Here is a 14,177-nt window from a genome sequence, read left to right on the forward strand (position 1 = left end):
AAGTAATCACTGCTAGGAAAAATAGTATTTATTTAGTCATATAATCCTATTACTTTTAGGATATACTTCTTAAAAAATTCTATTATTAATTTAATTTTAAAACGTATTCTAATGTCCTATTACTAATTTAATTTGAGAAGGTATTATATTGTCCAAATCCATTTAAAAAAAGGAGAGCCTATATTATTTTAAAAGCATAAATACAATAATAATAAACTAAAATAGTCCTAAAATATTAAATGGAAGAACTCATAGGGAAAGGACATAACTGCGATTACCTATTTTTTGGATTACAATACCTTCTATGCTAATTTTTAATATATAAAATTTTAAAAATAATAAATTTTGTCTATTAAATTCTTATTAAAAAGATGTAGGAAGGTTTAACAAAATCAAGTTTATAAGAATTTTCTGTATTGGCAATAACCACTCCATAATGTCCAATACCAAGAAAATATAAAAGTAATATTAAATGGACTGCATAAAGAGTTGAAATTGAGACAAAAATCTCACGATAATATATTTTTATATTATATTTGAACTATTTTCATACTAAATAATATATATAAATATATATATATATATATATATATATATATATATATATATATATATAGTCAAAGGCTCTATAAAAAATACTTTGATCGAACATCAATAACTAAGAAAATATTTAAGAACATAAATGTGTGTGAGAGAAGAAAAATAGTTGGTAAGAGTCAATACCAATAATGATTCTACATACATAATTATCTAAAAGTGAAATATCATGTCAATCTTTTACTCTTTGAAAATAAATTTTTTGGTCGATAAAATTATAATTAAGATTAAATATTCGAACAAGAGATGAACTAATATTAAGATTTGAATCAATATAGAATAATTTATTTATGTTAAAACCAAATAATTAAATTTTTTAATTAATTATTTAGCAAAAAAATCCAATTCAATTATTTTTTAAATTCATCATATGAGTAAAATTCTTATTCAAGTTAAAAAAAAATCTTAGAATATATAACTTTATTCAATAAAAAAGAGAGTTAGAACACAAAGTAAAAAAGGTTAGTATATTATTAAGAATCAAAATGCTATACAAGTGTCTGAGGAAGCTCAATCAATGCTAAATCCTAAACAAGAACAAGCTTTCAAGACTATATTATAAAGAGTCGACTATGCTATAACGAGATTATTTTTAGTAGATGCCTCCGACGGAATCGAAATAATATTTCTATGTGATGCATTATTTGCAAATATCATATCAAGAGGTATGACACTGTTAGCAATAATAGCAAGTGGTGTACCAATAACGATTTTATTGTGAGGCCACCCACTTTATATTTGATATAGCTCTTCAAACAACTTAAATAACCATCACAAATATATCAAAGTAGAGCAATGATGCTAAATTTATAAGGAAAACAAAATTAATAATATGGGATGAAGCACTTGTGGCTAAGTATCAAACGATCGAAATAATTGCCCAAAGTTCTAGAGATATATTGGATATTAATGAATCGTTTGGTGGAAATTAATGGTTTGAGAGGTAATTTATGTCAAGTAGTACCAGTAATTCCAAAATTGACAAAACAGAGACTATAAAAGCTAGCTTGCCAAAATTATACTTTTGGTCTCAAATGAAAAAGATTCAACTGACAAGAAATATAAAGTCAGAACAAATCCAGTATTCAGTGTCTTCTTGCTTCGTGTCGGAAACAAAGAAGAACATCTAATAAAAGATGATTTGGTTCTTCTTGAACACTTGGTTATCAATCCCAATGGCAATAGTAGTGCATTAAATTAGAGAAATATTTCTATCATTAGATTAAAACGCAATTTATGCAAATCGCATGATAGAATTAAAAAAACATCTTAGCTAGCAAAAATAAATATGTTGATCAACTAAAGAAAAGGTTGATTGCAAAATTTTATATTAAAAACAAAATATTTTTTTGTTCTTGATTCAACAGAAAATGATACCAATAATTACTACCAAGAGAATACTTAAATACTTCAATACTAAATGGCATTCTACCATACATATTTGTTGTCAAGTTTATTATTTCCTATGTATGTTAGTGTCACCGCATATATAATAGACTAAGTTAAAATTGATCTTGCATTGTATATAGGTTGATTTTGAAGAAAAATATGCCCGTCATACTACTAAAAAATACGCCGAATAGCTTATGTAATAGCACACATATGGTATATATAAGTTCTGACAATAACATCACGTCATACATGCAAAAATTGTGATACTGGCCAATGTGCTTCTAAGTATATTCTTATCCCTGAATTAAGCTTTCATCTTTTAAAACTAAGGAATATTCTTTTAAATTTATGTGAAAATAATTTTTAGTATGTTTATATTTTGCAAGTATAATAAATAAACCACAAGAACAAACATCCTAAATATTTGACTATATTTACCGCAATATGTTTTCTTGCACGAACAATTATATGTTGCACTTTCAAGAGGGATATCAAGATCGACAACAAGAGTTTTGGTTAAGGCAACCAAAGCATTAGGAGGAAACATACACAAAACAATATTGTCCAGAAAGAATTATTCATTAAGATATCATCACATTAAATACTTTTAAACTATAATACATAATTATTTAACTAATATGATAAAATAACCATTTGTGTAAGTTTTGATGATGTCATTTTATTTTAAATTCATGTATTATGTTAATATAATAAGATTTTTCGACAGATGATTGTTGTATAATTATACATAAAATTTCTCTCATTAATTATATTTTATTATTCGTTCATATAATAAATATTTAAATCATCACGTGTTCAAGATATATATAACACAGCACTGCGTAAGGCCATGCCTGCTTGAGAGGGAAACATCCTCGCAGGAACACAAGGGCCCCTCCTATCTGTACAATTCTCTCATCTCAGTTTTTGGTCTTAGTGCCATTAAAACATCAATTTTATTTTATTCTCTTTACTTAAACAAATAGTAATATAAATACTATTCAAAACAATTAAAGAAATAAAAGGAGAAGTGTTGATTAAGCCCTAATTAATCCCTCATCATAAGAACTTAAAGAGACAATTAATTGATGAGGCAATGGAATCTCCAATTAAAAATTAGAGAGCGATGAATCTGCCCTTAATCACACGTACGCGGAAACCTATAGAGACAAAACACTTTGTTTTAGTGAGAGAAATTGTTAAGCAACACCTTAACCCCTCCTCCACCATCTATCCACTATCCTACCCAAAGGAAAAACAAAAAGAAGATAAAATTCCTAAAGAGGGACACACTTTTCTTTTTAGATAATATAAATACAGATGCCATATTTTTTTATAAAAACTCAGAGCAAATAAATCTTGAAGGGCGAATAACGGTGACGAACCTAAGATTTTTACCAAGCGGATTCAAAATACAAAGAAACAAATATACAAAGACAGCGAGAAGCGGCATTGCGTAGAGGCAACGGAGATGGCTGTGGAAGCAATGTGACTTTGAACTTAGAAGTGAAAGATTGAAAGAAGCAAAGGGTTTGGGAATTGGAAATTATTTATAATTTTCAGATTTTATATTCTATTAGGGAAAAAAAATAAAATGGTGTAGTTTTCTTTTCCTAAATTATACTTATATGGAAAAGGCTTTTCTAGTGTGAAAAAGAGAAATATGAACTTTCCTCGGACTGAACAATATCTTTGTGCAAAGGGGTGTCAACAGAATTAATATTAATATGTTATACTATTTTCTCGACGAAAGAAAGAATATACCTACATACGCAGTATTATTTTTCGATAAAGCGGATTCATATAAACCCTCTTGACCCCATGTGGGTCCGCCCCTGACGAATAATGAGAGGTTTTTCTAAAACAGGAAATGAATATACTAGTTTTCTGAAATTTTGAATTATCGAAGAGTTGAAAGAAAATAATTTGTCCTCGGCATTATATTATACCCTTTTCGGTTCATAACAATTGACTTTTTGACCTTTGGTCCCCTTAAGAAAATACTAATTCATAGAGAGAGAAAAAGATGTTTTGACTAAATTACCATTAGTTAAAATTTAGATATTGCAAATTTGACATATTAGGATATGTAAATAAGGGAATTTGAAAAATAAAATTAATTTCTTCTTGATTATGTAAGAACGACACTTACTTTGGACTAAAATAAAAAAGTCAAAAGATTACTTATTATGGACCAAAAGAAGTATATGATTGCAAAATGACCTAAGAATCGATTGAGATATTAAATGACAAATTTTATAAATATTAATTTGTATTTTAACAAATGGTTTTAATAAGATTCTTTGGCACATCCCTCATTATATGCGGGCTATTAAACATAGTCTTTGTTAATTAAAATAATTTTACGACATGCATAATGGAGGGTGAGTTCAAAAGAAAATTTAGCAAACCTTTAGGTTGGCAAGCTTTTGAAGAAGAGGTGCACATGATATTTCAGGAAAATCCTATAGTGAAACGCGAGGAAAAAATTGAAGAGCTTTATAAGAGATTACACTTATTCACTTTGCACGTAGGGAGCTCGATGATGGCTTAGCCCAATGGACAAATCAGTGAGGTATGTCTGGTGAACAATATGTGCTATGGGCTTAAGCTGTGACAAATATGGTATTAGAACCTAATGTTCCCTCGGTACGATGGTAAGACAAGCCTGAACAATGACAGTGAGTCCCCGAGGAAAGTTATATATGATGCCCATGACAGAGTGCAAGCTGATGAGGGTGGGTCCATGAGAAGTACTAGCATGCTTATAAGCTGGCAAGCTTTTGAATTCCTCATAGGAATGAGGGAGGAAGGTGAAGAATTCTATAAGGCATACAATACATAACATGGGCTTGGCTGTGACAAATAGATATTAGAAAGACGCTTCATTAATACGGTGGTGGATTAAACCTCAGCAAGGACGTTGAGTTCCTAAGGGATATGTATGTGATGCAAATTATGGAGGGTGAATCGACCATGACGATCAATGGAAGGATCAGTAAGTTTATGTCGAAGGAGTGCACATAGCACTTTAAACGAACCCCACATCAAAATGTGAGAGGCAAGTGAAGAGCTTTATAAGGCATAATATCAGTTCACATGGTACACATACTTTTGGGCTCGATGATAACATAGCCTAAGAAACAAATATGTAAAGTATGCTCGGCTAAATCAGATAATACATGTTGTAGGTTTGGGCTATGATAAAAATGGTATCAGATCCGAATGCTTCCTCAGTGTGGTGGTAGAGCAAATTTCAGTGAGGATGCTGAGTTCTTAAGAGGGGTGTATGTGACATCCATGACAGAGAACAAATATGAGAGAAAGACTAACAAACTTCTAGTTGGCAAGCTTCTGAGGAATGAATACAAAAAACACCTTAAGCAAATCTTGCATCGGAACTGAAAATAAACGCGAAAAACTTTATATGGATAACACAAGAGTACAAGCGTTTCTGGATTGATGATGGCGAAATACCGAAAGATAAGTCTGCGAAGTCTATTGAATTAAAGCGGACAATGCTTACCATGAACTTGAACACAGCTCTGTATACGGTAATTCTTTGTTACATAGCAGAATTTTAGCAAAGAATCAAAAGAGTAAAAAGAGGTTTTCTTTTCTTAGTACTTGGCTACTGCATATTCCCATTTCAATATGACTAAGGTGATTACAGTAATTCAACATTTTAGTATTAGGATATGGTTTTACCCAACAATATTTTGCGGCAAATGATCTTAGTAGTAGAGACGGATCTAGAATTTAAACTCTATGAGTTCAATCTTTAAAATTCTTAGCATTGAACCTATTATATTTTAAAAGTTATGAGTTCATTTATTAGTTTTTGTAGCTTTGGTGGATTTTTACCTATAAATTTATGTTTTGCGTTAAAAGTACTGGTTCAGTTGAACCCGATACTCGTACGCTGCATCCGCCCTGCTTAGCAGAGAATTCTATTTTACTACCCTAATAAGAATAACAAAAAGACTTGTTCTCTAAATTTCGAAAGTTTGGTTTCCCTTTTAGATAATTTTAGAGCTTACATATGTAGACAGAGTAAACCAAACTTCAAATCATACTTTCACAAATAAAATAAAAAATACATACATATAGAGAGAGCTGAAAATATGGGTCACATGGCATGTGGTGCACCAGCTGTGTCCACTCTTCTATCTCTCTTCTCCCAACTCCGCCCCCCTCCCCCTCCCCCTCCCCACCCCACCCCATCCCAAAGCCAAAAATGTTCTCAAAATTTCACTATACATACCCTTCTTACCTTCCTAACTCTGCCTTTTGACTCTCTTCACATTCTACTCCCCCCTCCACTTCTCCTATCTTCTTTCTCTTCAGAAAATGGAACCCCAAGAACTGAACTTTTAGACCCAAAAAACCTCCATTAAAGCTAAAAAAGCTCCAATCTTTGAAGATGAAACCTCACAACAGTGCTATGTACCAACACCATTTTAGCTTAAACAAGATTTTCTTGCTCAGTTTTTCTCTACAACCACTCTTTATTCTCCTCCTCATAATCTTCTTTCTCCCTCCTGCTTCACCTGCTTCTGTCAATGGCCTGTTCAAAGACTCTCAACAGCTTCTCTCCTTTAAATCCTCACTTCCCAATACACAAACTCAGCTTCAGAACTGGTTGTCGTCTACAGACCCTTGTAGTTTCACTGGTGTTTCATGCAAGAACTCTAGAGTTTCCTCTATAGATCTTACCAACACTTTTCTAAGTGTTGACTTCACTTTGGTCTCTTCCTACTTACTTGGCCTCTCAAATTTGGAGTCTTTAGTGTTAAAGAATGCTAATCTTAGTGGTTCTTTAACTTCTGCTGCTAAATCCCAATGTGGGGTTTCTTTAAACTCTATAGATCTAGCTGAAAACACAATTTCAGGGCCTGTTTCTGATATCTCTAGCTTTGGTGCTTGTTCAAACCTTAAGTCTCTTAATCTTTCCAAGAATTTAATGGACCCTCCTTCTAAAGAACTTAAAGCTTCAACCTTTAGCCTCCAAGATCTTGATCTTTCTTTTAACAATATCTCAGGTCAAAACTTGTTTCCTTGGCTTTCATCTATGAGGTTTGTTGAGCTTGAGTACTTTTCTGTCAAGGGTAATAAATTAGCTGGAAATATTCCTGAGTTGGACTTCACGAATTTGTCATATTTGGATCTTTCTGCTAATAATTTCTCAACTGGTTTCCCTTCATTCAAAGATTGTTCCAATTTGGAGCACTTGGATTTGTCCTCCAACAAGTTTTATGGTGATATTGGTGCTTCACTTTCTTCATGTGGGAAGCTCAGTTTTCTCAACCTTACAAATAATCAGTTTGTGGGGTTAGTCCCTAAGCTACCAAGTGAAAGCCTACAGTTTTTGTACTTAAGAGGGAATGATTTTCAGGGTGTTTTTCCAAGCCAACTTGCTGATTTGTGTAAAACTTTAGTGGAATTGGATTTGTCTTTCAATAATTTCTCAGGTTTGGTTCCTGAGAATCTTGGTGCATGTTCTAGTTTGGAGTTTCTTGATATTTCCAACAATAATTTCTCTGGTAAGTTGCCTGTTGATACCCTCTTGAAATTGAGTAATTTGAAGACTATGGTCTTGTCATTCAATAATTTTATTGGTGGTTTACCTGAGTCTTTCTCCAACTTGCTGAAATTGGAGACTTTGGATGTGAGTTCTAATAATATCACAGGGTTTATTCCTTCTGGTATTTGTAAAGATCCTATGAGTAGCTTGAAAGTGTTGTACCTTCAGAATAATTGGTTTATAGGCCCTATACCTGACAGTCTAAGCAACTGTTCCCAGTTGGTGTCACTTGATCTTAGCTTTAATTACTTGACTGGGAAAATACCATCTAGTTTGGGGTCATTGTCAAAGTTGAAAGATCTTATCCTTTGGTTGAATCAGCTCTCAGGGGAAATCCCACAGGAGTTGATGTACTTGAAATCATTGGAGAATTTGATTCTTGATTTTAATGACTTAACTGGATCAATCCCTGCAAGTCTTAGCAACTGTACCAATTTGAATTGGATTTCAATGTCAAATAACCTGTTGAGCGGCGAGATACCGGCTTCTTTGGGTGGTTTGCCCAATCTAGCCATTTTAAAACTTGGGAACAACTCAATCTCAGGGAATATCCCTGCTGAGTTGGGTAATTGCCAGAGCTTGATATGGTTGGATCTCAATACTAATTTCTTGAATGGCTCCATTCCGGGGCCTTTGTTCAAGCAATCTGGCAATATTGCAGTGGCGTTGCTCACCGGCAAGCGATATGTGTATATCAAGAATGATGGAAGTAAGGAGTGTCATGGAGCAGGGAATTTACTGGAATTTGGAGGGATTAGACAGGAACAGCTGGATAGAATCTCAACAAGGCATCCTTGCAATTTCACAAGAGTTTATAGAGGTATTACTCAGCCAACATTTAACCACAATGGCTCTATGATTTTTCTTGACTTGTCTTATAATAAGTTGGAAGGTGGTATCCCAAAGGAATTGGGGTCCATGTACTATCTGTCTATATTGAATTTGGGGCATAATGATTTCTCTGGTGTGATTCCTCAAGAACTTGGAGGGTTGAAGAATGTAGCAATTCTTGATCTGTCGTATAATAGGTTGAATGGATCGATTCCGAATTCCCTCACCAGCCTTACTTTGCTTGGAGAGCTTGACCTGTCGAACAATAATCTCACTGGACCTATTCCTGAATCAGCTCCATTTGATACATTCCCGGATTATAGGTTTGCGAATACTTCGCTTTGTGGGTATCCTCTCCAACCTTGTGGCTCGGTAGGGAATTCGAACTCAAGCCAGCACCAGAAGTCTCACCGCAAACAAGCATCGTTGGCAGGGAGTGTGGCGATGGGTTTGTTGTTCTCCCTCTTTTGCATCTTTGGTTTGATTATTGTTGCCATAGAGACGAAGAAGAGGAGGAAGAAGAAGGAGGCTGCTCTTGAGGCGTATATGGATGGTCATTCCAATTCTGTAACTGCAAACAGCGCGTGGAAGTTCACGAGTGCTCGTGAAGCATTAAGCATCAACCTTGCCGCATTTGAGAAGCCTCTAAGGAAGCTCACATTTGCAGATCTTCTCGAGGCCACCAATGGTTTCCACAACGATAGTCTTATCGGCTCTGGTGGTTTTGGTGATGTCTACAAGGCTCAGCTGAAGGATGGCAGTGTTGTGGCCATTAAGAAGTTGATTCATGTCAGCGGACAAGGTGATCGAGAATTCACAGCTGAAATGGAAACTATTGGGAAGATCAAGCACCGGAATCTTGTTCCTCTTTTGGGATACTGCAAAGTAGGTGAAGAAAGACTGTTGGTGTATGAATACATGAAATATGGAAGTCTTGAAGATGTTCTGCACGATCGGAAGAAAAATGGGATCAAGCTTAATTGGCATGCAAGAAGGAAAATCGCCATTGGAGCTGCTAGAGGGTTGGCTTTCCTACACCATAACTGCATTCCACACATTATTCACAGGGACATGAAATCAAGTAATGTATTGCTTGATGAAAATTTGGAAGCCAGAGTATCCGATTTCGGAATGGCAAGGCTAATGAGTGCTATGGACACTCATTTGAGTGTGAGTACCCTAGCAGGAACTCCCGGCTACGTTCCTCCTGAATATTACCAGAGCTTTAGGTGTTCGACGAAAGGAGATGTTTATAGTTATGGTGTTGTTTTACTTGAGCTCCTAACGGGCAGAACGCCAACAGATTCAGTTGATTTTGGCGACAATAATATTGTTGGATGGGTAAGGCAGCATGCTAAGCTGAAAATAAGTGATGTCTTCGATCGAGAACTATTGAAAGAAGATCAAAGCATTGAGATTGAACTTCTACAACACTTAAAGGTAGCTTGTGCTTGCTTAGATGATCGACATTGGAAGCGTCCAACAATGATTCAAGTAATGGCAATGTTCAAGGAGATTCAAGCAGGGTCAGGCATCGATTCCTCGTCAACGATTGCAGCTGATGATGTCAATTTTAGTGCAGTTGAAGGAGGGATAGAAATGGGCATAAGTGAAAGTATAAAAGAAGGAAATGAGCTGAGCAAACACCTATGAAATTCAACAATTTTCCCTCAGAAAAATTCTTTGGCAAAGAATGCAACAAAGAAGGATTGTGGTGCTGAGAATTTGTTTCAGCTCTCAAAATTTTCCCACTTCACCATACCACTTTCCAAAAAAATCATATGCAAAAGAAGTTGCCAGTGTAATTTTTAGCCATTATTGTATGTACCACTAGTTCCCTCCATAAAAATCTTGTTATTATACATAAAAAGAAGGTTGTTTTAATTAACTTGTAACACTGTTGTATATAAATAGTCTTGAGTTTGTTTTTGCTACTTTTAGCTTGGTTGTGATTTTCACTCTTTTTCTTTTTCTTTTCTTTGTTCTTATGGTACATAGCATTAGATTCAGATCTAATCTTTAAAAGCAGCTGTTAGATTTCTGACCTCAGTGATGGTGACTAAGTGGAGGGTATTTTTGGCCCTTTCTTCCAGGGTTTTTCATGTGTTTCCTTTCTCATCATTTCTTTCTTTTTTATTTTTTTGGGCCCCTTTTTTTAGGTTTTCTCTTTATCTTTAAATTTATTTTAAAAATTGTGAAATGTCAATGCATGTCTCTTGTTCTGCATGTGTGCAGTTAAGGCATCATATCCCTTCAGTCTTCTTCTTGCCCACTACCTAACTTCAAGAATTTCTTAAACTTTTTTGAGTTTAACATCTAGAACTATATTTACAACATAATTTTCTTACTTAAGTGATACAGTCAAACCTCTCTATAACAGTCTTATTTGTTCCGAATGCTTTTGGATATTATAGCGAAGTGCTGTTATAGAGAACATTTATTATAACATAACATGAAAATTGGTTCTGAAAAAACTTGATTTTTATAGTGAAGTGTTGTTATATAGGAATTTTATAGAAAAGCTAGTTAAATATATAATATCAAGTTAAAACACACTGGTAAGGGGGGGGGGATGATTTACCTTGAAAGTTCAGAGTGGTACGGCACCTGCCCGCTTCGGTTAAAAATTTAATATGTAAGTATTAGCCTAGACTAAAGCGTATATATAGTTAAGTGCCACACGCAATTCACAAACATAATGCGGGTGCCACTTGTTCCGTCCCTTCTATCGGTCTTTGTGGCTAGAGGTAGGTGTACTGTTTACCTAAAAAGTGGCACCCGCAATCTCTAAATTTTGGATCCGCCTCTAGGTCTGGTACTGTAGTGTTTTTTTTTTGTTTTTAAATTTTCAAGAATTCTTATCCAATAATTATAAACACATAGAAAAAGGAGGAAATAGGAAAACAATAATACCCCTCCACCACCCTAATTTCTGTAATACAGACAGCTAGTAGGCTTTGACCATTCAACTACCTTCTCGCTAACGCATTTCCTGATCACATGATTGAATAGTTAATTTCTATTTTGCTGAAAAGGAAATTGGATAATTATTTGCATTCTCCCTACTCCCAACCCCACTACCTCTCCTCCACCCCCCCCCCCCCAAAAAAAAATAGGTAAATTCCCCTTTTATTTTTCCCCATATTTTAGAAAAAGGAATGATATTTCTTGTTTTTCTTCTCCATAACTTGCATTTCGACAAATTTCTTCGAGGTAAGGAAAGAGCAAACCTTTCAGGTGATCAATCAATATTTGGTGAAAATTGTTCGGGCTAGCCAGTTTTTGGACGGATAATCGAAAAATAGCTGGTATTTGCAAAGTCATTAAAATATAATAATTACTTTGCTGAAACGCGAAAAGTTCCAGCATAATATGCTAGATTATGGAGCTCATGAGTATAAACGTCCAACATATTATGTTGAAACTCCAGCACACGAAAAGTTCCAGCATAATATGTGGGATTATGGAACTCCTATGTTGGAACTCCAATACATTATGAAATTCCAGCACATTATGTTGGAATCTTATATGTAAAAAATTCGAATTCCAGTATTTTATGCTGGAATTTTTGGATTTTAAGGGTATTTTTGTTTAGATTTTATCTTTACATGAAAAAGTAACTAAATTTCGATTACTTTTGAAACTGTAGCTATTTTTAGATTACCAGTTGTAAATCTGGCTATTTCTAAAAAAAAACAATATTTGTTTATAATGACTAATGAATTACTTGTAATTATCTTTTCCATGACATAATTATATAAATATTTATTACAACACTTGATGTATAGAACTTAAGTTCATGTTTTAATTGTTCTTCCGTCTCTTTTCTTCTTGAATTTTGCATATATTCACTAGTGCAATAAAATTTTAACACTATTAGTGCAATTTAACTTATTGCACAATTTTTTTTAAAGGATTTCTAATCTCACATATTATGTGCGATTATATGCAATTATCTTCAAAGTGACCATAAATAAATTTTAAACTTCCTATATACAGAAGTTAAACGCGTTATTCTTATCTATTTTTCTTTTATAATTATGAAACACAATTAACAATAAATATGCTTATTTCGACGATAAGTCCCAATTATCAATGAAATCTTGAGTTTCAAAATGGCTCTTTCACTAAGATAATTATATTTAAGTACGATTTGTCACATTGTAATCTTAAATTCTACTTTTAAGATCACTCTATAAATGGACCTCTCATTTCGTTGTTCTTTTTTTCTTTGCACGCTTTGTGTAATGCGTGCATGTGCACGTGTACTCTTGCTTGAAGACTATGCAATTTCCATAAAAGCAATGAAAAAAGGGGATATTTTGCTAAATGTCCAAAGTGGTCACAACACACAACTAAAACTAGTAGAAAATTTAACCAAAATTATGGGGCCTAATTGCTAGACTTGTGCGAGAAATCATGTAAAAATTGCACGGCGCCCTATTTGGTCGCCCCCATTTAACCTATATCTATTTTTTAAAATTTTTTTAACTTGTACCCACTTTTTAAATAACTTCAGCCCCATTTCTCCTCTTTCGTTTTCTATTTCTTTTAATGTAGAAGCTAAGAGCTAACAATCCCGAGTCTTGATACCAAAATCAGTAGGGGAAGCAGGACTTTGAACTTTAGGCTCTGTTCCAAATAGAGTCATTTCCTCACTCAAAAGAAGAGCAAGTTTAATACCTTCTGATTTCAACTTATCATCTACTAATAAAGTTGACTGCTTTCTGTCCATATAAGTGATTGGATTTTCGCAGTTTCTGTCATAGCCAAAAGGATTGCCAAAAGTGAACATTTGTTTGCCGTCAAGAATGGATTTTGGCTATTAATTCCCGCTTCAACTACATCAGATAAGCTTCTGGTGAGAAATCCATTGAAAATTCTTGGAGAAATGGGTGGACTTGTATGATTTTTGGTGGGAGATAATTGAAATGAAGTAGTGTTGTCAGCCATAAGATCTTGTTGTTTGCTGCTCACTGCTCTTTTTGAATTGTTCCTCAGCATCGCCATTAACATTTAACAGCTCTTCCTCAGGAAAACAAGAAGTTTAAAAGAAGATGGATAAGCTACGGAAACAAAAAGTCGCCAGTTACAAAGACAAAAACTTCAGCTCTAGAGCTGAAGTTTCCCAGTTACAACACAAAAACTTCAGCTCTAGGGCTGAAGTTCGCCAGTTACAAAACAAAAACTTCAGCTCTTGAGCTGAACTTCAGGCCCGGCTACTAGAATGCTGAAGTTTTGCGTGATTGCCTTTGCTACTTCATCCCCGTGTGCTGAAGTTATGCGAAAAAGCGGGTACGCTTGCAATTATATTTGTAAAGCGGACACAAGTTAAAATATGATACAAAAAGCGAGTATAGATGCAAATGCCCCAGAAACCATGTAACTTGTTCCCTTCACAAAAAGGAAAGGAAAAAAAGAATAATATGTATGTAGTTGTGCAAACTTATAAACTAGTCAAACTAACTTATAATACGTTTTAATTTATTTGCGAGTTTGGTAAATAACAAAATTACTTATTTATAAAATCAACTAAAAAGTCAAACCCTAACTACTTTTAATTTATAAGCACTTTAGTTTGATCAAACCTTTTACGGTTTATTTGCTAACTTTTGTTTTTATTTTTCTAAACACCCTTTAGTAGACAATAACCCTAACTCCACCCCCCCCCCCCCCCCGCCCTCAATTTTATTTTCGCCCTTAGACTTTTTATTTAAAAATATTTTATAATTTATATATTTTTCTTTAAACAGCTTTAAGGGCATTTAAATAT

At 34.0% G+C, this 14,177-nt stretch overlaps 1 protein-coding gene across 1 annotated transcript; it reads left to right on the top strand.

Moving 5' to 3' along the window:
• Window positions 1-6,412: 6,412 nt before the first annotated feature.
• On the top strand, window positions 6,413-10,057 carry LOC107772773 (systemin receptor SR160). The gene is given in 1 exon segment (NM_001325143.1): window positions 6,413-10,057. A coding segment is annotated over 1 exon segment (3,645 nt).
• The last annotated feature ends 4,120 nt before the right edge of the window (window positions 10,058-14,177 follow it).

This window comes from Nicotiana tabacum, chromosome 11 (genome assembly GCF_000715075.1).
Source record: "Nicotiana tabacum cultivar K326 chromosome 11, ASM71507v2, whole genome shotgun sequence".
In the NCBI taxonomy this organism is placed as follows: domain Eukaryota; kingdom Viridiplantae; phylum Streptophyta; class Magnoliopsida; order Solanales; family Solanaceae; genus Nicotiana; species Nicotiana tabacum.